At 39.5% G+C, this 23,709-nt stretch overlaps 1 protein-coding gene across 7 annotated transcripts in view; it reads left to right on the forward strand.

Moving 5' to 3' along the window:
- Positions 1 to 572: 572 nt before the first annotated feature.
- VPS8 (VPS8 subunit of CORVET complex) overlaps positions 573 to 23,709 on the forward strand; it is a 253,246-nt gene continuing 230,109 nt past the window's right edge. For all 7 annotated transcript variants that reach the window (XR_015240159.1, XR_015240160.1, XR_015240161.1 and 4 more), the window contains exons 1-4: positions 573 to 698; positions 10,511 to 10,764; positions 11,634 to 11,702; positions 18,824 to 18,954. Coding sequence is in view for 4 of the 7 variants with exons in the window: in XM_086674896.1 (XP_086531022.1) it covers positions 10,612 to 10,764; positions 11,634 to 11,702; positions 18,824 to 18,954 (353 nt within the window). In the remaining 3 variants the exon portion in view is untranslated. The remainder of the gene's footprint in view (positions 699 to 10,510; positions 10,765 to 11,633; positions 11,703 to 18,823; positions 18,955 to 23,709) is intronic.

Genomic DNA, 23,709 nt, shown 5'->3' on the forward strand with positions numbered 1-23,709 from the left:
GGGCTAGGGTTATCTACAGTGGTGGCTCTAAAATCCAGTCTGTCCTGAAAGCTTTCATCTTTCTCCAGGAGGAATAAGAGAAATAAACATACATTTTTATCCATTTAAAAGATATCTCCTTTATTTGAGAGTGTCTCTCCTATACGTTTGGTGTTAAGATGTATTTTTTGTGGATCAATGTTGACCATAAGTTAGAAAATAATAGTTGTTTTTTAGTGTATATTTATTGTCCTTACTTGGCAAAATAAAAAGCTGGCAATTCTTTGCGCGTCTTTAAAAAGATTAAGTAAAAATTTACTGGTTACAAATTCCAAAAGTCTGGAAATCAACTACCTTTCTTGCCTGGCTGGTAGGGTCTCTTTCTTAAAGGCCAGATGAATTCATTGACATAGGGCTGGAGGCGTTTGTCTTCCCATTTCAAAGACTTGTATGTACCGGTCTGCGCTTCACTGACGTTTCCACTCTCCTGTTCCGCAAGATGTTAATCACTCATTAAGTCCCTGGTGTGAGACATTGAATCTCTGGCCCTTTAAATGGGGGCGTGGTGTAGGGGGCGGACCGCCCAGGAGTGACAAGAGTCCTGGGAAGAAAGCGGAAGCGTGGCCATCAGTGGTGTAGACTGCGCATGCGTGAGGCTGGAGCCAGGGGGCGGGGTCACGTGGGCCGCGGGTCCTGGGCTGGAATGGCCGCGAGCGCAGGTAAAGAATCTCCTGGGAGCGGGCCAGCGGGGTGGGGACTGTAGTGAAGGGCTGTCCCCCGGGCGGGAGGAGAACGCGCCGGGTTTCTGAGCCTCGGCCCTTTCCCCCGCGCGGTGGCGCGACCCTGGAGTGACTGACGGAGCAGCCCCAGGCTGACTAACTGGACTGGGGCCCACGAGCTCGGCAGGGTTGACACTGGGGCGGAGAGGCGTGTCCGGCGTTTGGCCTGGAATTGGCTTAGGCGGTTTACTCTTGTTCCTAACAAATGTGAGGCCGAGGGACAGGTGCACCCGCTTCTCCTGATTGTGAGACTAGGCGGCGGGTGATCACCCTCCCCCGAATGAAACAGATGTGCAATCCGCCTTTCAGGCCCCTGGTACAGGTGTAGGCTACTTTGTCTCTTGAAGGTTGGGACAAGTGTGCTCCCCAAGTGTGGGGCCAAGGCTTAGATGAGGTGTCCACCTCTTAGGATTGATGTACACCCTGTGAGGCTGGTTCCAGTTTGTCTCTGCCTGCAAGTGTGCTCCCGAGTGAGGGCAGCAGGAGGACAGGTGGGTCTGTAAAGTTTGAGGCCACTCCTGTGTCCTGTTGTGTTCTCCCAAGTGTGGTATCTGGGGAAAGAGGGAAACAGAGCTGCCTCAAATGTTTGGGTGTGCTTCAAAGGGAGGGTAGGGTGTGATGAAGTAGGGTCAGCTAGGGAGGTTCCATGGCCATGGGTTGTCAGGAAGAGCTGGGAACCTTCTTCAACTAGGCATGCCTCTTCCATAACCTCCTAATATTAGACTCATACTAGAAATGGACAGGAAGGCTTGTGTCCTCTGCATGCCCACCGTCTACCACACTCTTCCCTCCCCCCCACCCCCCATAAAAAGAAAACACAAGCAAAACAATCATGGAGGTTGACTTGTGGCACCACCTCTCCTTCAGATGTCTGTGATTGAGAGGTAGTTAATTACATGTCAGGTGTGTGTGTGTTTGAAGTCTAATACAAATGGGGATGGAGAATCTACATGTTTGTGGAAGACATGGGTTTGCTTATGGTTAACTTTAAGGAGAGAGTAAAATGGATACCGAATCCTCTGTCAACAGGTGGCCTGTTCCATAGAAAGCATAATAAAAGATAAGGGGGGGGGGTGGAATTCTGGTTGAACTATTGGGTTTCATATGTTAAAGAGACATGTGAAAAAATTCTTTCTAGAGCGCTAAGATAATAGTATGTTGATTATCCTTTATATATTTTCTTTGCACCTGGACCAGCATCAGCAGATGGATGTTTTTTGTCTTCGGAATATTGAAGCTTCTCGGCACTTTATAGCCGTTTGTCACTCTTTTATAGAGATGTCAACTATTGTGATACCAAATGTCAGTTATGTAGGTGAGTTAAAAGTAAGGCGTTTTCAACTTAAGGAAGTATGTTTAACTTTCCATCTGTTTCTACTTTTCACAGCGGTTAGATAGTGTCTTGATTCACAGTGTCAGGTGTAATCTATATATAGATATAGACTCGAACTGTTCGAGTCTTAATTGAATCTTGAATTAATGTTTTAATTATCTTCATTTCTGTGTAACAGCCCCTGTGTTAACATCTTCCTAGAACAAAGAGAAAACTCCTACCTTCAGTATTTACAGATTCCAGGGGAGGATAGTGATTGGCTGAACGGATACCAGAATGTCATGTCCTACTCTTCCGGCTAGGTTGGAGTGTAGGACGAGCAGTTTTCCAAAGGAAAGATGTTGAAGGGATGTTTTAACCATAATCAAATTTGTTTTTCTTCTGTGGTTCAGTAAGAAGTTTCCTTTTGCTCTTAAAAAAAAATCTCTTGGGGCGCCTGGGTGGCGCAGTCGGTTAAGCGTCCGACTTCAGCCAGGTCACGATCTCGCGGTCCGGGAGTTCGAGCCCCGCGTCAGGCTCTGGGCTGATGGCTCAGAGCCTGGAGCCTGTTTCCGATTCTGTGTCTCCCTCTCTCTCTGTCCCTCCCCCGTTCATGCTCTGTCTCTCTCTGTCCCAAAAAAATAAATAAAAACGTTGAAAAAAAAAAATTAAAAAAAAAAAAAAATCTCTTGTGACTCCACATCCTTCTCTACCCCCTAACAAAGAGAAATTGAGGTGACAATTAATTGGGAGCTAATTAAGATGAGTGGGAAGGCTACCATCTACTCAGCCTAGAACTGAATGGAATCCTATCTTCTGTGCATTTAACTGAAAAGAATTCACTCGTACCAATTTAGGAAAGAAGAAAGGGGAATATATTTCAGTCTACACAAAGCCCATGTACTTCTTAGGAGAAGTTCTCTAAGGGTGGGGTGGGTCTTTGAAGAGTAATTCTTATAATACTAAGGGCCTACTGGAAGCTGGAAAGAAGTGATTTTTTTTCCTGTCTCATTTCACTTATCACCTCTGTACACATTGATATAAAATTGATGAATAATATTAGGGTTTATGCATAATATAGATGTTTGTAGACATGGATCTTACCATTATTTTGCATATTATGATAGGGATTAGTTTTTTCTTATTTATTTTTTTAAAGCTTTTCATTTTTTTTTTAATGTTTATTTATTTTTGAGACAGAGAGAGACAGAGCATGAACGGGGGAGGGTCAGAGAGAGAGGGAGACACAGAATCTGAAACAGTCTCCAGGCTCTGAGCTGTCAGCACAGAGCCCGACGTGGGGCTCGAACTCACAGACCGTGAGATCATGACCTGAGCAGAAGTCAGATGCTTAACCGACTGAGCCACCCAGGCGCCCCAGTTTTTTCTTTTTTAGAATGTGGCACCTTGAAGGTTGTGCCTGATGGTTCATAGCAGTAACTTAGCACCATGCTCAGACAGAGCGTGAGCAGGGGAGGGGCAGAGAGAGAGGGAGACACAGAATCTGAAGCAGGCTGCAGGCTCCGAATTGTTAGCACAGAACCTGATGTGGGGCTCGAACTCACAAACTGTAAGATCATGACCTGAGCCGAAGCCGGAGGCTTAACCGACTGAGCCACCCAGGTGCCCCCCTCACTTTTATTTTTAACATTTGTTGTTCTATATGTATTTCCTAAGTTTTAAATAACCACTCTTCTCATTTAGACATTTACCAAGAGAAGAGAAAGGGAAACAGGTTTGGGCTTTTTCATAGTGGCTGCTCTGAGCATTGTGGGCTTAAATGTGCCTATTTTTGGAAAGAAACTCAAGCCAAATATGCATCTCATCTGAGTGTATAGTAGCATTGTGTCTAACAGAGGGTCTGTTTCTGAAGTCCATGAGTAAGGTGAAACTTGAGTACTCCTGAAAAATACCTGGGAGGGAGTCTCCCAGGTTGGAGACCTGTCTCTCAGGAAGTGCAACGCAGCCAGTTTTTCCTCCATGTTGGAACAGCATGCTATTTGTTATTTTGGGCACAGATGAAATGGATCACTTATGTACAAGGCATTCAAGAACTGAGACCAAAAGGGCAGCAGATATCCATCTCCTGTTGCGTGCTCACCCTGAAGTGTATAGTATTGGGTGGAATGGTGTGCAGAGTCCCCATGTATTTGTGAATCATTTCTTTTTTTCTTTCTCTTTGCTGAAGATAATAGTTGAATTCCTGTAAACAGAATGGACATAGGATGCATCTCCATTGTTTTCATCTTGGTTTTGTAGTCTGAGTTAATGTAAAAGAACACAAAACATATGAAATTGTGGAGTTTGTGTCATGTTATACATGAACTAAATGATCATTTTTTAAAAAGCACTGTTACGGATTTTTAAAAATCTCACCTAGATGCAAAGAATGGAACTTGCAAGGTGGGAGGCTTTGGGGGTAGAATGACTAACCATATCTTATTTTGAATGACCAGAACTGCTATTTGGGGCTGTAGAAGCCAGTGAGTGATGCAGTGTTGCTTGGCTGCTTATTGGCCAGAGGGGGTGGGGGGGGGGGTGAGGGGGGGGGTAGGGATTGAGGAGAGGAGGGAAGGATTGATGGGTTGATTAGCATTGGGAATACATTGGTGAGCAAGGTAGATCTGGTCTTTGCTCTCCTGGAACCTGAGGGAAGGGAATCACGGTTCAGACACTGAAACAATGATTGCAATGTGACAAGTTTAGTGAAAGAGGAGAACAATGTTATAGGTGCATATTAACAGGGAACCTGGTTTAGTTGAGCAGGACAAAAAAAGTCTTTTTGAGGAAGCAACGTTTTAGCTGATATCTGAGGGATGAATATGATCAACAGTAGTTGACAAGCCTGATTACAGAAAGGTAGAGCTCAATTATAACTTGGCTTACTATGGCACAGATTCCTATAGGCTGTGAGTCAAATAACAATTATAGGTAATAAAACTGATACATTTAATTTGCAACACAGGTGTTAGTCCTGTCTTCCAATTCTTGTGTTAATCAGCAAATATTTATTGAATGTCTACATAGCTATGTAACTCAGTGAGCCTACTGATGTGGAGTATACAAAGAAGCCTGGCTTCATTTCTGTTGGGGACAAAAGACATAGTCACATGGTAAGTTAATGAATCAATATGAGGAAAGCGCCAAGGCACTGTTGTAAAGAAGACATGGATTCTGGATTCAGAGGATGCTTAGCGAAGGGAGGAAAGAAGGAACTTAGATAAATGGAGAGGAAAAGGAAAGGGCAGGTGAACTAGCACGAGCAGACATGGAGGGAAAGGGGAAGCTCTTCTTGAAGGACTCTGAATACAAGTTACCTTTTGTTGTAAAGGAAGGTAGGGTCAGCTCATGTGATATCTGGAATCCTAAGCTTAGATTTTGGAATTTCATACGGTAGGCATTGGGAAGCTGTTCAGAATGAGTCCATTTACTAGAGAAAGAGCACAGAAAAGAAATAGAAGTTAATCCTCTATTGTATTTTTCTTCACAAACAAACTACAAGAAGACAAAGCAAAACAAAGCCATGGAAGAAGAGAAATACTTAGATTGGGAAAGCTGGAAACAAAGTTGGAATGTAAAATTGTTTCCATACCATGATTTCGTGATACCTTTCTGGGGCTACAGTAAGTTATAAAAAGAAAACAGAACTTGATTCGATTTCATCATAATGTGAAAAGTGTCTCATATGACACTTTTAGGAGGAAAGGAATGTCAGTGAATTAAATAGGATCCTGGAATTTGAAAACAGTTGGGAAGGTCTGCCAAGGTGAAAACAAAACCGTGACAACAAAAAAAAACTGGTCAAAGAGTTTCATAGTCACCCTGCCTAATATAGGTTACATTCTAGAGTTCTTATTCAGTTAACCAGGGTTGAAATGGGGTCATTGCTGTTTATATGATACATATATTTATTTTTAAATGATCCTTGAATCTATTATTACTTGGTAGGGAATAACCTTATTAAGAGGGAATAGCCTTGAGAACTGTCAAGATGTCAGATAATCTTAAATCAGAACTATTAAAATGTTAGTTTATCAGGACTCAGAAGATGACAGCATACTGGGTAATCATGATTTTATGATATTTCCTGTCAGAGTAATGTGACTTCATTCTGGGAGAGACTAAGAAACAATTGATTTTACCTATTGTGTTGTCTGCAGGTACTGTCTGACTTGGCATCTCCTTAAGAGCTATAGAAACACTAGATAGCAGGATGGTTGGGTGGAAAGCTAGTTGTAGAATTTAGTCTTGAAAGGAAATTATCAGTAGTACTGGAATATCACTTAAGTGATATCTGTAGGCAGTGTCTGCATCATGTGTAATAGGAAGCGTCATATATTAAGCATTTCATCATTGGTCTGCATATTGGAATGAAGAGCTTGCTCAATAAATATTTGGGCACACACACTCATGAGGGAGGGATTAGTATTTCAGAATATTGGCAATGTGACCAGAAACAAAATAGTTGAAGTTTGATAGTATTCATTTCTTTCTTTCTTTTTTCTCTTTATGAAAAAAAAAATTTTTTTTAGTGTTTATTTATTCTTGAGACAGAGACAGAGCATGAACAGGGGAGGGGCAGAGAGAGAGGGAGACACAGAATCTGAAATAGGCTCCAGGCTCTGAGCTGTCAGCACAGAGCCCGACGTGGGGTTCGAACCCACGAACTGTGAGATCATGACCTGAGCCGAAGTGGGATGCTTAACCGACTGAGCCACCCAGGCGCCCCTCTTTTTTTTAATTTTTAAATGTTTATTTAATTTTGAGAGAGAGAGAGACAGAGCAGGAGTGGGGGAAGAGCAGAGAGAGAGGGAGATACAGAATCAGAAGCAGGCTCCAGGCTCTGAACTGTCAGCACAGAGCCCGATGCAGGGCTTGAACCCATAAATTGTGAGATCATGACCTGAACCGAAGTCAGCTGCGTATCCAACTGAGCCACCCAGGCACCTGGATAGGGTATTCATTTCTTATTCCTGCTGTAACAAATTACCCTAAATGTAGCTTAAAACACAGATTTATCATTTTACAGTTCTTTAGTTCACGAGAGCAGCACTGCTCTTACTAGGCCAAGATCAAGCTGTGCAGGGCTGGGGTCCTTCTAGAGGCTCTGGGAGAGAATCCATTTCTGCCTTCTGCAGCTTCTAGAGACTGCCTAAATTCTTTGACTGCTGGCATCCTCCCTCCTCCTTCAAAGCCTGCAACACAACGTCTCTGTGACCCTGCTTTTATTGTCTTATCTCTTTCTCTGACACACTCTTCTGCCTCCCTCTTCCACTTTTTAAGACCCTCATTGAGCCAACGTTGCTCATCCTGGATAATCTCCCCAAGTCAAGATCTTCATTTTATCACCTCTGTGAAGTTCCTTTGGACATGTAAGGTAACAGAGTCATAGGTTCTGGAGATCAGGACAGACATCACTGGGTAATTTACTTACCGCAGGTAGATTCAAGCACAGCTCAATTTCTAAAAAATTGGACTCCTTTTTTAAAGAAAATCTGAGCATGGTGACCTTTTGTTTCCTAGGTCTATTTGGGTTGCATAAATTTGCTCACTAACATAAAAGTGTAATTGCTGGTAACTGATAAAAGAGGAAGTTGATGTAAAAGCATAGATTTATTTATTTATTTATTTATTTATTTATTTATTTATTTATTTATTTATTTGAGAGAGAGAGAGAGAGAGAGAGAGCGAGCCTGCAAGTGAGTGTGAGCTGGGGAGAGGGGCAGAGGGAGAGAGAGAGAATCCCAAGCAGGCTCTACACTCTACACAGAGCCTGATGTGGGGCTTAATCCTAGGACTCTGAGATCATGACCTGAGCTGAAATCACGAGTCGGATACTCAACCAGCTGAGCCACCTAGACACCCCTAAAAGCACAGTTGTAGAATGAATTAGTAGTATATGACAATTATTATAATAATTAAACGTTTTTCCTGAAGGGTCTCTGATGCTTTACTGGGGGCTGTACTAGTCTTAGATAAAACCCTTAACATTAAGCTCATAAAGAAACTTCTGAGAGCAGAAGTAAGTGTACACTTCCAGTAAGGTATCCTTATGATAAGCTTAACACTGGCCAGACTGTTACAGAAGTACTGGATATTGTTTCAGGATGTTTAGCTCTGGAAGAATTTGGAAATCTTGAAGAAATTTTAAATGATAATAGCTAGTATTTCTTGAAAACCTATTCTGTGTCCAGGCATTATTCTAAATGCTTTATAGTCATAATCTAATATATTCCTCACAGTAGCTCTGCAAAATAGGTAGCTGCATTCCTAAAAGTCAGGACTCTCCAATGTAAGTTAAAAAAAAAAAAAAAAAAAAAAAAAAGAGTTGGGAGAGTATGCTGGCTTACAGAGCCAAACCACCAGAAGACTGTGGCTAGAGCGAACATCATACAAGACTGGAATAAGGGGGCCTGAGTGGTATCAGGACACCCCTTCCTCATCTTCTCTGGTTCTTTTTGTAGGTTGATTTTATTATTGTTAGAGAATCTGTTTCTAGGATGTAAATTGAGTCTGTAGTGGTGGATCTCCAGTGGCATTTATAGTATGTGTTTAGTTGATATGTATTGAATCAATGACCTCCTTTTCTGCAGAACAGGGTGGGGTGTAGGGTGGGGGTGCTGCTCAGCCTTACTATTCATTGTTTAGAACACAGTGGAAGCAGCTTTTCCTCACTGGTTCCATTTTAATGAATCCCCCTGAAGCACTCTGGCTGCATTATGCAGTCTCTGTTACTAGGGGAGTTTTGATTGGCAGCCTCCACAAGAACCACATGGTTTGAAGGAGCCCTTCCTCCAACAAGAGGTGCTGTTATGGGCAAAAACATATATGGCCACGATATTTCATCTTCCAAGATATAGAAATAGAGTGGCTCAGAAAGGGTAGACAAATTAGCCAGGGTCACAGATTGGAGCTGGTAAAGCCCAAAGTCAAACCTGATTTTAATGGACTGTTTGGCTTATGTTCTTTCCACTTTGCCAGCATATCACAATAATAGGAACTTGGTGAAGTGAAGGTTGAAAGTGGAGTAGGGTAGCATGGCAAGATGGTACTCTTTGTTTAGGGGATGCTTGATCACTTGAAACTTCTTGAATGTGGTATTGGTGTTCATAGATGCTGAGCTGCCCTGAGAACCTCTTAACTAATACCAGATAGGAGATATAAAAAAAGAGCCAGAAAAAAAATTGTTTTCCTTTGTGAGTTGTTTTAGAAAGACGAATGTGAAGAGTGAAATATTTTAGGTTATTAAATCATTTAAATAAAAGTGTTTTTTTGGGGGGGGGGCTATTGTGGTCTTTTCCATTCTTTTTTTTAATGTGTAAGGATAAAACTTAATAACTGTCCTCAGGAATCACTGAATGTGTATTAGATTGTGCATGTTTGCGAACATTCCTTGACTAATTGTAATCATTCTTCCTAAGTGGAGCAAATACGAGAGAACCTTATTAACAAGGAATTTGTCATGAGTCAATTCAGTACTCTTCGAAGAAAGTCATATTATTGTTAATATTGCTTCTGCCCTTGGCTCATTGCAAAAGGGGAAATATGTTTAGTACCTGAGATTGGAAAGCTACTTTCAAATGTTGCCAGATACAGAGTGCCCTCACTTATGTCTTCTAGGAATGTATTTGATATCATGTGTTTGTAGAACAGAGCTTTAGTCTATCTTCTGTAACATGTGAAAGAAATTAGTCTGTATTTGGTAATATACCAAATGTACTAGCAAGAAAAATTGGTTTCAGCTCTTGAAAAATCTGTCTTCATGACTCTACATGTCTTACATATAGTAGTTACTCGTTTCTTTTAATCTGATAAAAATGAAAGTTGGAACAAAGTGAAATTCATCGTCAGTACTAAAAAACAATGAGCCTCGTTGGATAAAATTGTCAGTGAATTTTAGGCATTAAAAAAAACAATAACAGCAACTAATTTTCAACTCTATTTTATTTTTTTAAAAAGCTTATTTATTGGGGTACCTGGGTGGCTCAGTTGGTTAAGCCAACTGTTGATGGATGCCAACAACAAAACTGATGTGTATGCTTTTCTCCAGGGGAACTGGAGATTTGTGGGGTTTAGGAGTGTAAGGTGGGGGGGGTTAATTGCAGTTCTTGGCACCAATTTACCCTTATTCTCTTAAAACATAAATCTGTTTGGTCCCAAGTCTAGTGGTTGAACTTATCCCAAGTCTATCACTATCACCAGACTTAATGACTTTGGGTGGTGGACCCCTTCCCAGACTCCGTAGTGAGATATGTCTCCTCTGTGCTTCCATAGAAGCTCTTCCCCAGTATCATACCTCAAACCCTAGGATTGATTTCTCTTTGCTTCACAGTCAGGTGATTGAATGAAGAATCCATTTCCATACAAGTCTAACCAAGTACGTCTTTGAAATGTCCAATTGATGAAATCTAAATGATGTATATTTTTTCTTTTTAAAAAGAGATCAGATCATTCAGGTCATCATGATCTAAGGCCAAAAATCAAAACAAAACAAACAAAAACTTGCTTGGATTGACTGAACTACAATTATTATAAGTAACTATGGAAAACGAACCAGACCATGAAAATGTGGAACAGAGCCTTTGTGCCAAGACTACAGAAGAAGAACTGAATAAGTCTTTCAATCTTGAAGCTTCGCTTTCAAAATTTTCTTACATAGATCTGGACAAGGAACTGGAGTTCAAAAATGATCTGGTAAAAATTCAACTTTTGTCAAATGATGTTATATAACCAGAACGTTGGTTAGAGTTAGAACCTAAAGACTTTTTATCATTTTCACATGAATTAGTAGAAATCTATGAACAGGTTTATGAGATCATATCAGTCTTCATTTGTGTACATTTACCATTTATGAAACACTTTTAACATATGTTCTCATTCGAGCTTCACACACTCTGATAAGCCACTTCATAGAGGAAGAAACTGAAGTACAGCTGACTATGTTAACTAGATGCTCAAGGTCACAGAGCTAGTGGTAGGTTTAGAAATCTTATGAAGTGACTTTCCTCCCATTGATTTGATATTAATAAGTTTTTGTGACCAGGAGAATATTTAATGGCAATTTGTTTGACCTAATCATTTCTCACCATAATTTATGAAATAACTAAGAAATGCAATGTCAGTGCTCGCTTCGGCAGCACATATACTAAAAAAAGAAATGCAATGTCAGACCTTTGTATATTGCTTATGATGTTGTACATTGCTCTGTATATTGCTTTTTACACTTAGAAAATTGGGGCTTGTCATAAGACATGCTGTTTTATACTATTTAAGAATGCAGATGCCTGAATCCTTGAACAGAAGCTTTCTGGAAAGGGCTGTCAGGATGTTGCAGTTACTGCATATTTGTTTTTAATAACCACTGAATATGTGGATAGGAGAGGAAACAATTCTGTAGTCTTTTGACCTTATTAATGTGGATTATTGGGTTGGTGCTCTGCATGATCAGTTTGTTGGTATGTTTATCTCTTTAATTGGTAATGGTTCTAATAAATTAAAGCACTCCCACAATTCTAAGAGGGAGAGCAGCATTATATGAGCATTAGTTTCTTTTCTCTATTTAGATTGATGACAAGGAATTTGATATTCCTCAAGTTGATACGCCTCCAACACTGGAAAGCATACTCAATGAGGTAAGTATGTATTAATGATCATTGTCATTTTATGGAATTGATTTTAATGCTTTTGGATTAATTATAGTGTATGTATCTAGATCTGCACTGTCCAGTATGGGAGTCACTAGTCACATGGAGCAATTTAGATTTAAATTAATTATAGTTCAATAAAAATGAAAAATTCAATCTCTCAGTTGTGCAAGGTGTATTTTAGGTGCTCAGTTGCCCCATGTGGCTAGTGGCTACTAAGGTGGACAGAACAGATACAGAATATTTCCATTGTTGCAGAAAGTTCTGTTGGACAGTGCTCACCTAGATTATGAACTTCTCAAGGGCAGAAGCCGTGTCTTTTCATGCCTGTGCCAAGTACAATGCCTCATACTTGGTAGATTTGAAAAAATGTTTTATGAAGCAAGCTAAAATACTAAATTCGTGTCACTCTGGAGCTTTGTATAATGTTTCGATAATGTCCTCTCTATGAGTGATACTCAACCCATCCTCTGATAGTAGAGAGCAGCTGCAGCCTTGAAATGCACCTCATCACTCTTCTGTGTAAAGAAAACAAAACTTGCACAGTTTGTCTTATGGGTGCCATCTTTGCTAAAAGTTTGTCAGAGTTTTGAAATGATGTTACTTTCTGAATTAGCGGATCATAAAGACTTTATAAAGGAGCTTGGTGTCAGTAACATGTTGGTGAAGTATGTGAGTTTTTATGTACCTTGTGTCTGCTGACAGTTCTTTAACTCTGTCTTCTTGATCTTTTAAAAACTTGCTTAAGACTCCTCTTGGAGGTTTTAGGTTCTAATACAAGAAAGATTTTTTAAGTGTGTTAATCTACTTCAGATCCATAGTTTTCTAAAAGATAACGGTGCATAGGTTCCCCAAAAGAAATGCCCACTGATCCCATAGCTTTGAATAAGTTGAGTCTTGGTTTTTGTTACTTTTTTACCTATACTTTTGGGGTTATAGGCAACACTTTGTAGGATGTGAACTACTTTCTCTGTGAATTGTATCTTTTATTTTTCTTGTATGACTTTGGTATCTATTTTTTGCATCAGTTTGATATTGCTGTTACTTTGAATATATTTTAACTTCAAAAATGTATGATCTGTGCTAAGACTTAAACATTTTAAATTTTGACAAGGCTTTAATAAATGAAAGATTAACCAATTACAGTGATATTTATTGCTTTCTAATAGGAAATCTTTCATTTAGAGATGAAGAGCGTAATCTTAGTCATTTTTGTTAACATCTTAATCACATCCTCATTTCACTAAGTGTGAAATAAAAGTAATATTAGAACGTTGTGTATAAAGCCATATTTAATCATATTTGTGCACAAATGGTGAAGAAAATGCTCATGAATGAAACAGGTTCATAATGAAGAAAAACCATCTTTGCACAATTTACTTATCTATAAGTAACAGTAAGTACAGTCATTAGTGGCTTACTGAAAAGATAATACTGTTATCATCCTCAGTAGTAATTTGGGTGCCTCAGGTATTTGGGTCATAATGTTAGATGCCAGGATTATAAAATGTTGTATGACTGTCTCTGACTTTGGGAGAGACATAGGACTGCAATTTGGCTAGCCTTCACACCTCCAAGGAGCTAGGCAGGTGGATAAGTGAAAGTAAAAATAAAATTTAAGTTGTAGAACATTATGAAAGCTACAGGGGGAGAAAGTATTAAAATTATTTTAGAAAAGGACAAAATGGAAAGGGCAAAAATGCAAAGTGTAAGTAAGCACTTGCTCCAGGATATGTGATATGTGGGTGTACATATTCAGTAATGTTCATTAATGTCAACCTGAAGAGAAGCTGGGAAGAAATGGGCATCCAAGATATGTTATAGGATGGAAAGTTAGAGATTATTGAGATATCCTAAATCTCAGAATTTAGGGTATGAAATAATGTTACTAGGCCTTGTCATTATTTGAAACTGTGCTACCTCTGAGGTTTTTAATTGTGAAATTCCATTCTTTCACCATAGCCGCCTGCCCACCTCCCCACCTCCCCACCTTTTTCTTCCGTTAAACCTGTTCTTTGGCCTAATCAGGACCAAGTCTCTTCATCCTTCCTGGTCTTCCAGTCTGGGAAATTCCTGCTTCACTTCATTACTACTGTGCAGCCAGAAATTTATTTTGAACTTTTTATTGAAGTGTAACATATATATAGAAAAAGTGCACAAATTGTAAGTGTATAGTTTGGTGAATTTTCACAAATTGAATACCCTGTGCAGCTAGAATCCAGATGAAGAAATAAAACATCACTAACACCCCAGAACCTCTTCTTGTGCCCCTTGAGTACCTAAGCCGAGGATAATCACAGTTCTAACTTCTAGCATTGATCAGCTTGCCTGCTTTGAACTTCATATAAATGGAATTATACAGTATGTGCTTTTGTGTGTCTGATCTGTTTTCCTCCATATTTTATTAGATTCACTCATATTTTTGTATGTAATTATTCATTCCCATACATAAAACTCTTTATATTATGTGTATACCATTGTTCATTCTACTTTTGATGGGCATTTGTATAATATCTGATTTCTGGCTACTATGAAAAGTTGCTGTGAATATTCTTATTCATGTCTTTAGGTATGTTTATACACACATATAGGGGCGCCTGGGTGGCTCAGTCGGTTGAGCGGCCGACTTCGGCCCAGGTCATGATCTCGCGGTCCGTGAGTTCAAGCCCCGCGTCGGGCTCTGTGCTGACAGCTCAGAGCCTGGAGCCTGTTTCAGATTCTGTGTCTCCCTCTCTCTGGCCCTCCCCCATTCATGCTTTGTCTCTCTCTGTCTCAAAAATAAATAAATGCTAAATAAAAAAAAAAATTTTATACACACATATATATACACACACATTTCTGTTATATACTTAGGAATAGAATTTCTAGGTCGTCAGATACAGGTATATTCAGCTTCAGTAGATATTGCCGCAGGTATTGTTTTTATGTTTATTTCTTTTTGAGAGAGAGAGAGAGAAAGAGAGTGCAAGTGGGGGAAGGGCAGAGAGAGAGAGACAGAGGATCTGAAGTGGCCTCTGTGCTGACAGCAGCGAGCCCAATGTGGGCCTCTAACTAACAAACTGTGAGGTCATGACCGGAGCCGAATTCGGACACTCAGCCCACTGAGCTGAGTGCCCCGCCTTAGGTTTTTTTAGAGTGGTTGGAATAATACATACTTCCAGCAGCAGTATATGAGAGTGCTGAATACCATAGCCTCATCAACTTTTGAATTTTCTCTTTTTCACTGTATCCATGTACAGTGGTATCACATCATTGTTTTAATCTGAATTTCTCTCTTTGAAGACTGATGAAATTGGGTATTTTGACATAGGTTTTGGGCTTTTGGATATCTCTTTTGTGAATTGCCTTTTCATGTCTTTTGCTCACTTTTTTTTTTTAAGCTTACAGGAGTTCTTTTTAAAAATTTTTTTAAAGTTTGTTTATGTTGAGAGAGACAGGCAGCATGAACAGGGGAGGGGAAGAGAGCGAAGGAAAGAGAGAGAATCCCAAGCAGGCCTTACCCTGCCAATGCAGAGCCTGATGTGGGGCTCGAACTCTTGAAACCGTAAACTCATGATCTGAGCTGAAACCAAGAGTCAGATGCTTAAACGACTGAGCCACCCAGGCACCCTGTAGGAGTTCTTTACATGTGATGTATATAGGCCCTTTATTAGGTATATGTATTACAAATATCTTCTTCCATTCTGTGGGTTACTTTTTCACTCTTTTAATGGTTTCTTTTGATGAGCAGAAGTTCTTAATGTAGTTCAGCTTATTTTGGTTTTCTGTTATGGTTAGTGTTTTTGTGTGTCTTGTTTTGAGAAAATTTTGAAAATTCTGAGGTCATGATGATACTATCTTGTTTTAATATCTTTATTGTTCTACCTTTTCAACTTTGGTCTGTGATTCATCTGGAATTTTTTGTGTGTGATGGTGTGAGGTATGAGCCAGCACCATTTACTGAAAAAAAATACTCTTTTGTGTGGTGTCACTTTTGTTTTAAATCAGGTGATCATTTTTGTGTGGGTCTGATTCCATTGGTCTTTTATACTTGCCCTAATACCACATTCTAATGTTTGTTATGATAGGTCTTGATAACTAGTAGTTTCAAATCTTTGGTGTTGTTCTTCAAGGTTGCCTTGCTTATTCTTGGTCTTCTGCATCATGTAAATTTTAGAATCACTTTATTAGTTTACACATACAGACACACAGACACACACACAATGAAATTTGAAAGGATTATGTAGATTTTATGCATCAGTGTGGGAAAATTAATATCTCTGCTGTGTAGCTAGTAGTTTTAAATTCAGCCTTATTGATAAGCTCAGTTCTCTTCTTTCATTTTTTCTTTCATGTATTTTGTAAGTCTTCAACCCTGGCTTCATTTAATGGATCTGTTTTCTTTAATTACATCCTCAGGGTGCTTAAGAAAATCAGGTAAGATTCTGATTAGCCCTCTTGCTTCTTGGTGCTGCAGTTCTAATTTTTGAGTTCTTTCCTTTCCTTTCCTAAGGCAGTTGTCCCACCTCTGTCCGGCTCTCAAGAGACCGTCTCTCCTTGTGGTTCTAATCTTGTTCTTAGCAGGTGTGTGTGTATGTGTGTAGATATATGAAAAGCAGTTGGCAATATGGGCCTGAACCTCAAGAGAAATGTTGATACTGAAGATGCAGATTTTGGAGTCATTAGCATGACATAGTACTTCAAGCTATAAGTATGGATTAGCTTGCTCATATAGAAAGTGTGTGAAGTAGGAAGAGAGCTAAGAATATAATCCCAGGGAATAGCATGATTTAAAGGTTTGGCTGAGTAGAAAATAGAGAACATGACTGGTAGAAGAGGCCTCGTAAGTTGGGAGGAGTAGCAGAAAAGGGATGCACTGGAAGCCAAGGGAAGAGAAAGTTCCAAGAAGTAGGGAGGGAATGGTTGTAGTGTTAAATGATGCCAAGGGGACAAGGACACGTTACCTGAAAATAGGCCTGTGAATTTGGCTGGTAACTTCAGCAAAGGTAGTAGTGGCTAGCAATGGTGGAGAAAGTGGAGATAATGAGTTTTAATGGAAATGGTAAGGCAGAACGTAGTCCAGCTGAAAGAGGAGTATGATCAGAACATTTTTCTTTAATGTCTGTTGCTCAGAATCAACCTGTTCAAAGCTGAACTCCTCATTCTGCTTTATCTGCTATTCTGCTTTTTATCTCAGAAGTATTACCTTTTGCCTAGTTGTTCAAGCTAGAAACCTTGGAGTCCTCTTTGATTTCTCCCTGACATCCCCACCTCCCATCCCCTGCCATTAAATAGTAGTGGGGAGGGGGGGCACCTGGGTGGCTCAGTCCGTTAAGCGTCCAACTTTGGCTCAGGTCATGATCTCACAGTTCATGAGTTCAAGCCCTGCATTGGGCTCTGTACTGACAGCTCAGAGCCTGGAGCCTGTTTCAGATTCTGCGTCTCCCCCTCTCTCTGACCCTCCTCTGCTTGTGTACTCTCTCAAAAATAAATAAACGTTAAAAAAAAAAAATGGTAGCCAGGGACTTTGGGTTTTCGCAGTAATGTCTCTTTCATTATTCCTTCTCTTGACCTCTTCTGACAAATTCTTAAGCTCCACTCCCCGCCTTTAAAAAAATTTTTTTTAATGTTTATTATTTATTTTTGAGAGATAAACAGAGTATGAGTGGGGCAGAGGCAGAGAGAGAGGGAGCCACAGAATCTGAAACAGGCTCCAGGCTCTGAGCTGTCAGTCCAGAGCCCAACGTGGGGCTCGAACTGACCAGCCATGAGATCAGGACCTGAGCTGAAGTTGGATGCTTAATGGACTGAGCCACCCAGGCACCCTCCTCTTTCTTTTCCCTTGACACTGCAATAGCTTTGTTACTGGTTCCTTTTAAATTATTTTTTATTTTTGAGAGAGAAAGAGTGCGTGCATGTGCGTGGGGGTAGGGGAGGGGCAGAGAGAGAGGGAGATACAGAATCTGAAGCAGGCTCCAGGTACTGAACTGTCAGCACAGAGCCCGATGTGGGGCTCGAACCCACAAGACACGAGATTATGACTTCAGCTGAAGTCAGATGTTTAACCAACTGAGCCACCCAGGTGCCCCTACCTTGTTACAGGTTCTTAATAGTTTCTTTGTCTCAGTTTCCCTGACTACACTCATCCATCTTCCTGCTGCCCCATTTATCTTTATAAAACGTTGGTCCCATCATGTGTGCCTACTTCTTAAACATCTCGGTTTCCTTCCTATTGTCTATACAGTACACTAATTCAGTAAATGAGTAGTAATTATATGCCAGGCATTGTACTGGGCAGTAGGGATATAGTGGTAGACAAGGAGGACATAGGCCCTGCTGTCACTTGCTCATGGAATATAAAGCTTTTTATAATTTGGTCCTAGCTTATCTTTCTAGGATCACTCTAACTCCTCATAATATTCCAGTCATTTGGGACTTCTTCCTTTTCTAGGAGTAAAATTCACCTTATGAAATCACTGTGTTTGCAGATGCTCTTTCTTTTTTTTTCTTCCACACTTTTATTTTTTATTTTATTTTTTTTGTTTTTTGTTTTGTTTTTTTGTTTTAATATGAAATTTATTGTCAAATTGGTTTCCATACAACACCCCGTGCTCATCCCAACAGGTGCCCTCCTCAATGCCCATCACCGACTTTCCCCTCCCTCCCACCCCCCCATCAACCCTCAGTTTATTCTCAGTTTTTAAGGGTCCCTTATGGTTTTCCTAACCCAGAATGCTTTTCTTTTGTTTGTCCTATTTCTCATGGGATACTATTTGTAATCAGGTGGTATTTGTTTTCTTCTAATTAGCTACTGGCTGTTAGTTAACTAGTAAAGCTTATTTACGGGTTTGAATTTAAGAAGTGTTTTGCTGCTAACAATAATTTGCATAACTGCTTCTGCTGCTTCCTGCTACAAGGAAGAGATTTTTGGAGCGAACTCTTTGTAGAGACAGATATCTATCTAGATTTGGAAATTAATTTTCTATGCTTCTCTAGTCAATAACAATGCTTGGAAAAGAGATGAAAAGCAGAAATAAGCATGTGAGCATTTTAGAGAACACATTTATGCTTGTCTGACTTACAGGGTATTTGGAATTGTGAGTTTATTGATCCATATTCTTCCAATTTAGACTGATGATGAAGAGGAGTCTTTTGTTCTGGAGGACCCTACATTGTTAAACATTGATACTATTGATTCCCACTCCTATGATACTTCGTCTGTGGCAAGTTCAGATAGTGGTGACAGGACCAACTTAAAAAGGTAGGTATTCATGTAAATCACACTGGCATATGGTTGAAATATTTGATCATTTAAAATGTAAATCTCTCTTTGGTGTGGTATGGTCTGCTGAAGCCTTTGCATAGGGAATGGAAGGCCCACTTGGGTGGAAATAATATGCTTATTAGACCCTAAAGATTTTGGCACTACTGAGGGGAGAGAATAATGAAAAGGTGCATGCCATGACCACTGTCCTCTGCACCCCCAGCAGGAAGCCATAATAACAGGCAGGGACTTCCGGAAGCAGTAGAGCCTTCGGAGGAAGCATTGGTCAAACTTGGCACTGTGTCTGTGGTGGAAACATGGAGCTAGGTTCATTTCGTCACCCTGTGCTCTCTGCACTCCCCGCCCCCTTCCTCCCACTCTCAGGTCAGCTCCAGCATTCCTTCATTCCCTTGGAATGGGTTCAGAGGAGAATCACAAAATGATTCAAGATTTGGGAGAAAGATTTCTAACCCTAAATAACTTCATTTTGGCTGCTTTTCACCTTCCAAATTCTTGGAGAGCACATGAAAAGGAAAGAGAAGTGGAGGAAGCATAATGTAAATACTTTATTGAATTCATGTGTAACTTTAATGTTGATAAAGTCATGTGTATTTTTCCTTTCTTAAATGTTGCCTGTATTAGTGTTGTCTTCTTTAGGTTGTCAACTCTTGTTGGATAGGGACCATTGCTGGATATATTTACCTGTTCATCACTATCTCCTACAAATAGATAAATTTTTTTTTCCAGCTTTATTGAGATATAACTGATGTATAACATTGGTTAAATGTAACATATACAATGTGATTCTTTGATATACTATGTATTGTGAAATGATTACCACAATAGGGTTAGTTAACACCTTTATTACCTCAGATAATTACCATTTCTGTTGTGGTAAGAACATTTAAAATCTACTCTTTTAGTAATTTTCAAGTATATAATACATTATTGTTAGATAATGCTGTTACATCATGCTGTACATTACATCCCCAGAACTTATCTTACAAGTACAAGGTTGTACCCTTTGACCAACATCTACACTTTTCCTTCACTCCCCAGCTCCTGACAGCTACTGTTCTATTCTGCCTCTATGAGGTAGGCTTTTTAAAATTCCACATGTAAGTGAGATCATATAGTATTTGTCTTTCCCTGTATGACTTATTTCATGTGGCATAAGGCCCTCAAGGTCCGTCTATGTTGTTGCAAATGGTAGGATTTCCTTTTTTTATCATGGCTGAATAATGTGTGTGTGTGTGTGTGTGTGTGTGTGTGTGTGTGTGTGTGTGTGTGTCTGTCTGTCTGTCTGTCTGTCTCACCTCTTTATCCATTTGTTTGAAGGTGGACACTTAGATTATTTTCATATCTAGGCTCTTGTGAATAATGGTGTAATGAACACAGCAGTGGAGATATCTTTTTGAGATAGTGATTTTTTTTTTTTTTTGATATATCCTCAGAAGTGGAATTTCTGGATCATATGGTAATTTTATGTTTAATTTTGGGGGTAACCCCTATATTGTTTTCCATAGTGGCTGCCACCAGTACACAAGGATTCTCTTTTCTCAAATCGTCACTAATACTTGTGATCTCTTGTCTTTTTGATAATAGCCATCCCCGTAGGCAGTATCTCATTGTGGTTTTGGTTTGCATTTCCCTGATGGTTAGTGATGCTGAACATTTTTCCATATGCTTTTTGGCCACCTGTGTGTCGTCTTCAGAAAAATGTCTGTTCGGATCCTCTGCCTGTGTTTAACTTCAGTTGTTTGGGTTTTTTTTTGCTGTTGAGGTGTAAGAGTTCCGTATGTAGTAGTCTTCCTTTTCCGCTGAGAATACATTCCAAGACTTCCAGTGGATGCTTAAAACTGCAGATAGTACTGAATCCTATATAAATTATGTTTCTTCCTGTAAATACTGCAGATAGCACTGAATCCTATATAAACTATGTTTCTTTTTGTACATACCTACGATAAAGTTTAATTTATAAATTAGGCACAGTAAGAGATTATATATAATCAATCAATAATAAAATAGAACAATTATAACAATATACTGTAATAAAAGTTATGTGAACATGGTCTCTTGAAATATTTTATTGTACTGTACTCCCTCTTCTTAACAATGACTTGAGATGATAAAATGCCTCTGTGATGAGATGAAGTGAGGTAAAGGATGAAGGCCTGACATCAGGTTAGGCTACTGTTGACCACCTGAAAATACCTCAGAAGAAGGATCATCTGCTTCTAGACTGTGGTTGGCCACAAGTAACTGAAACCAGATAAAGGAGAACTACTATATATTTTGGATATTAACCTTTTACAGATAAATGGTTTATAAATATTTTCTTTCTCTCTCTTTCTTTCTTTCTTTTTTTTTTTTTTTTTTTAAGTTTTAAGCACTTTTTTTTAAGTGCTGTGAGCTCAGAGTCTGATGTGGGGCTGGATCCCACTAACTGTGAGATCATGACCTGAGCCAAAATCAAGAGTCAGATGCTCAGTAGACTGAACCACCCAGGGTGCCCTGGTTTACAAATATTTTCTATTCCATGGGTTTTTAAAATTTTGTTGATTTTCTTTTGCTGTGCCAAAGCTTTTTAGTTTGATATAGTCTCATTTATGTTTGCTTTTATTGCCCCCCCCCTTTTTTTTTCTTTTTTCTTTTTTGGTGTCATATACAGAAAACCCATTGCCCTCAAGACCAAGGTCAAGGAGCTTTTCCCCTATGCTTTCTTCTAGGAGTTTTATGGCTTAAGTCTTATATTTGAGTCTTTGATCCACTTAATTCATATAAAATTTGTGAGTGATATAAAATAGGGGTATAGTTCCTTTTACATGTGATTACCCAGTTTTCCCAACACCATTTATTGGAGACTGTATTTTTTCCCCATTGAGTGTTTTTGGCTCCTTTGTTAAATATTAGTTGGCTGTATATTTAACTATTTATGTCTGGGCTCTCAGTTCTTTTCCATTGGTTTCTGTGTCAGTTTTTATGCAAGTACCATACTGTTTTGGTTTTGACTTTGTAATATAGTTTGAAATCAGGAAGTGTGATGCCTCCATCTTTGTTCTTCTTTCTCAAGATTGCTTTGGCTAATTGGGGTTAGTTGTGTTTCTAAGTACTAACAGTGAGATATCTGAAAAAGGAATAAAATAATTCAATTTATAGTATCGAAAGCAAGAAAATACTTAGGAATAAGTTTAACCAAGGACATGAAAGAGCTATACACTGAAAATTATATATAAGACATTGGTGAAAGAAATTAAAGACACAAATAAATGGAAAAATATCCTGTGTTCATGGATTAATATTGTTAAGATATCCATATTTCTCCAGACCATCTGTAGATTCAGTGCAATCCCTATCAAAATCCCAGTGGCACATTTTTTAGAAATAGAACAAAATCTCAGTATTTGTATGGAACCATGATAATTTAAATGATTTTTTTAAGTTTATTTATTTTGAGAGAGTGTGTGTGCGCACGTGCATGTGTACTTGTGAGTGGGGGAGGGGCAGAGAAAGAGGGAGACAGAGAATCCCAAGCAGGCTCTGCACTGTCAGCACAGAGCCCAGCATGGGGCTTGAACTCCTGTACTGTGAGATCATGACTTGAGTCAAAATCAAGAGTCAGACGCTTAACCAACTGAGCCACCTAGGCGGCCCTATGATATTTTTAAATGAATAAGTCACAGGAATAAAAGGCACAGGATAAGGAATGCAATCAGTAATACTCTAATAACAATGGAATGGGACAGCTGCCAGCTATACTTGTGAACATAACAATGTATAAAATTGTCAAATAACTAAGTTGTACATCTGAAACTAATGTAAATTGTCAACTATACTAAAAAAGACTGTGTGTGTGTGTGTGTATATATATATATATATATATATATATATATATATATAGTCTTTATTTTTTGGTCTCATTTGTCAGAACTCTTTTGCGTAGCATTAGTCTGGACCCTGCTCACTATTTTGACCTAATCTCTAAGCACCCCCACTCCCATCCTGCTGGTCAGTGCCTTTGGGTACTTACATTCCCTCCACACACAGCACACATTGACATCCTCATATTTCTGTTTGTGCTTTTTTGTTGCCTGCCAGACTCCTGGTTGTCTATCAAGGCTAGATCAGACATCTTTTTTTCTATAGTTGTCCCTGATATCCCCCCAATAAATAGGATTAAACTCTTCTTTATTTCATTTCTATAGTGCTTTATCCATTGTTATTTTCTAACATTAAAAAAAAATTTTTTTTAATGTTTTATTTATTTTGAGACAGAGAGAGACAGAGCATGAGCAGGGGAGGGGCAGAGAGAGAGGGAGACACAGAATCCTAAACAGGCTCCAGGCTCTGAGCCGTCAGCACAGAGCCCGATGCAGGGCTCCAACTCACGACCCATAAGATCATGACCTGAGCCGAAGTCGGACGCTCAACCGACTGAGCCACCCAGGCGCCCCTCTAACATTTATCTTTTAAGAGTGAGTTACTTATTGGTCCCTCTAGCTATGCCGTGAGGTCCTTGAGAGTAGGAACCTTGCCTTTCTTATTTTTGTATGCCTGAAGCATACTTTTAGTCACATGATGGAGGTGCTCAGTGTTTGGTAAAGGATGATATTTTTTGAATGCTGATGAGTTGGGTAAGTGAAAGGATCTATTAGTAGGAGCAGCAGAGAGGAGTGTGGAATTTGAGGTGCTTTGGTTGAAGAATGAGAGAGGGCAGTTACAGATAGAAAGGCCAGAAAGGTGGGCAAGGGT

This window comes from Puma concolor, chromosome C2 (genome assembly GCF_028749965.1).
Source record: "Puma concolor isolate L17-30 chromosome C2, mPumCon1.1.hap2, whole genome shotgun sequence".
Lineage (NCBI taxonomy): Eukaryota > Metazoa > Chordata > Mammalia > Carnivora > Felidae > Puma > Puma concolor.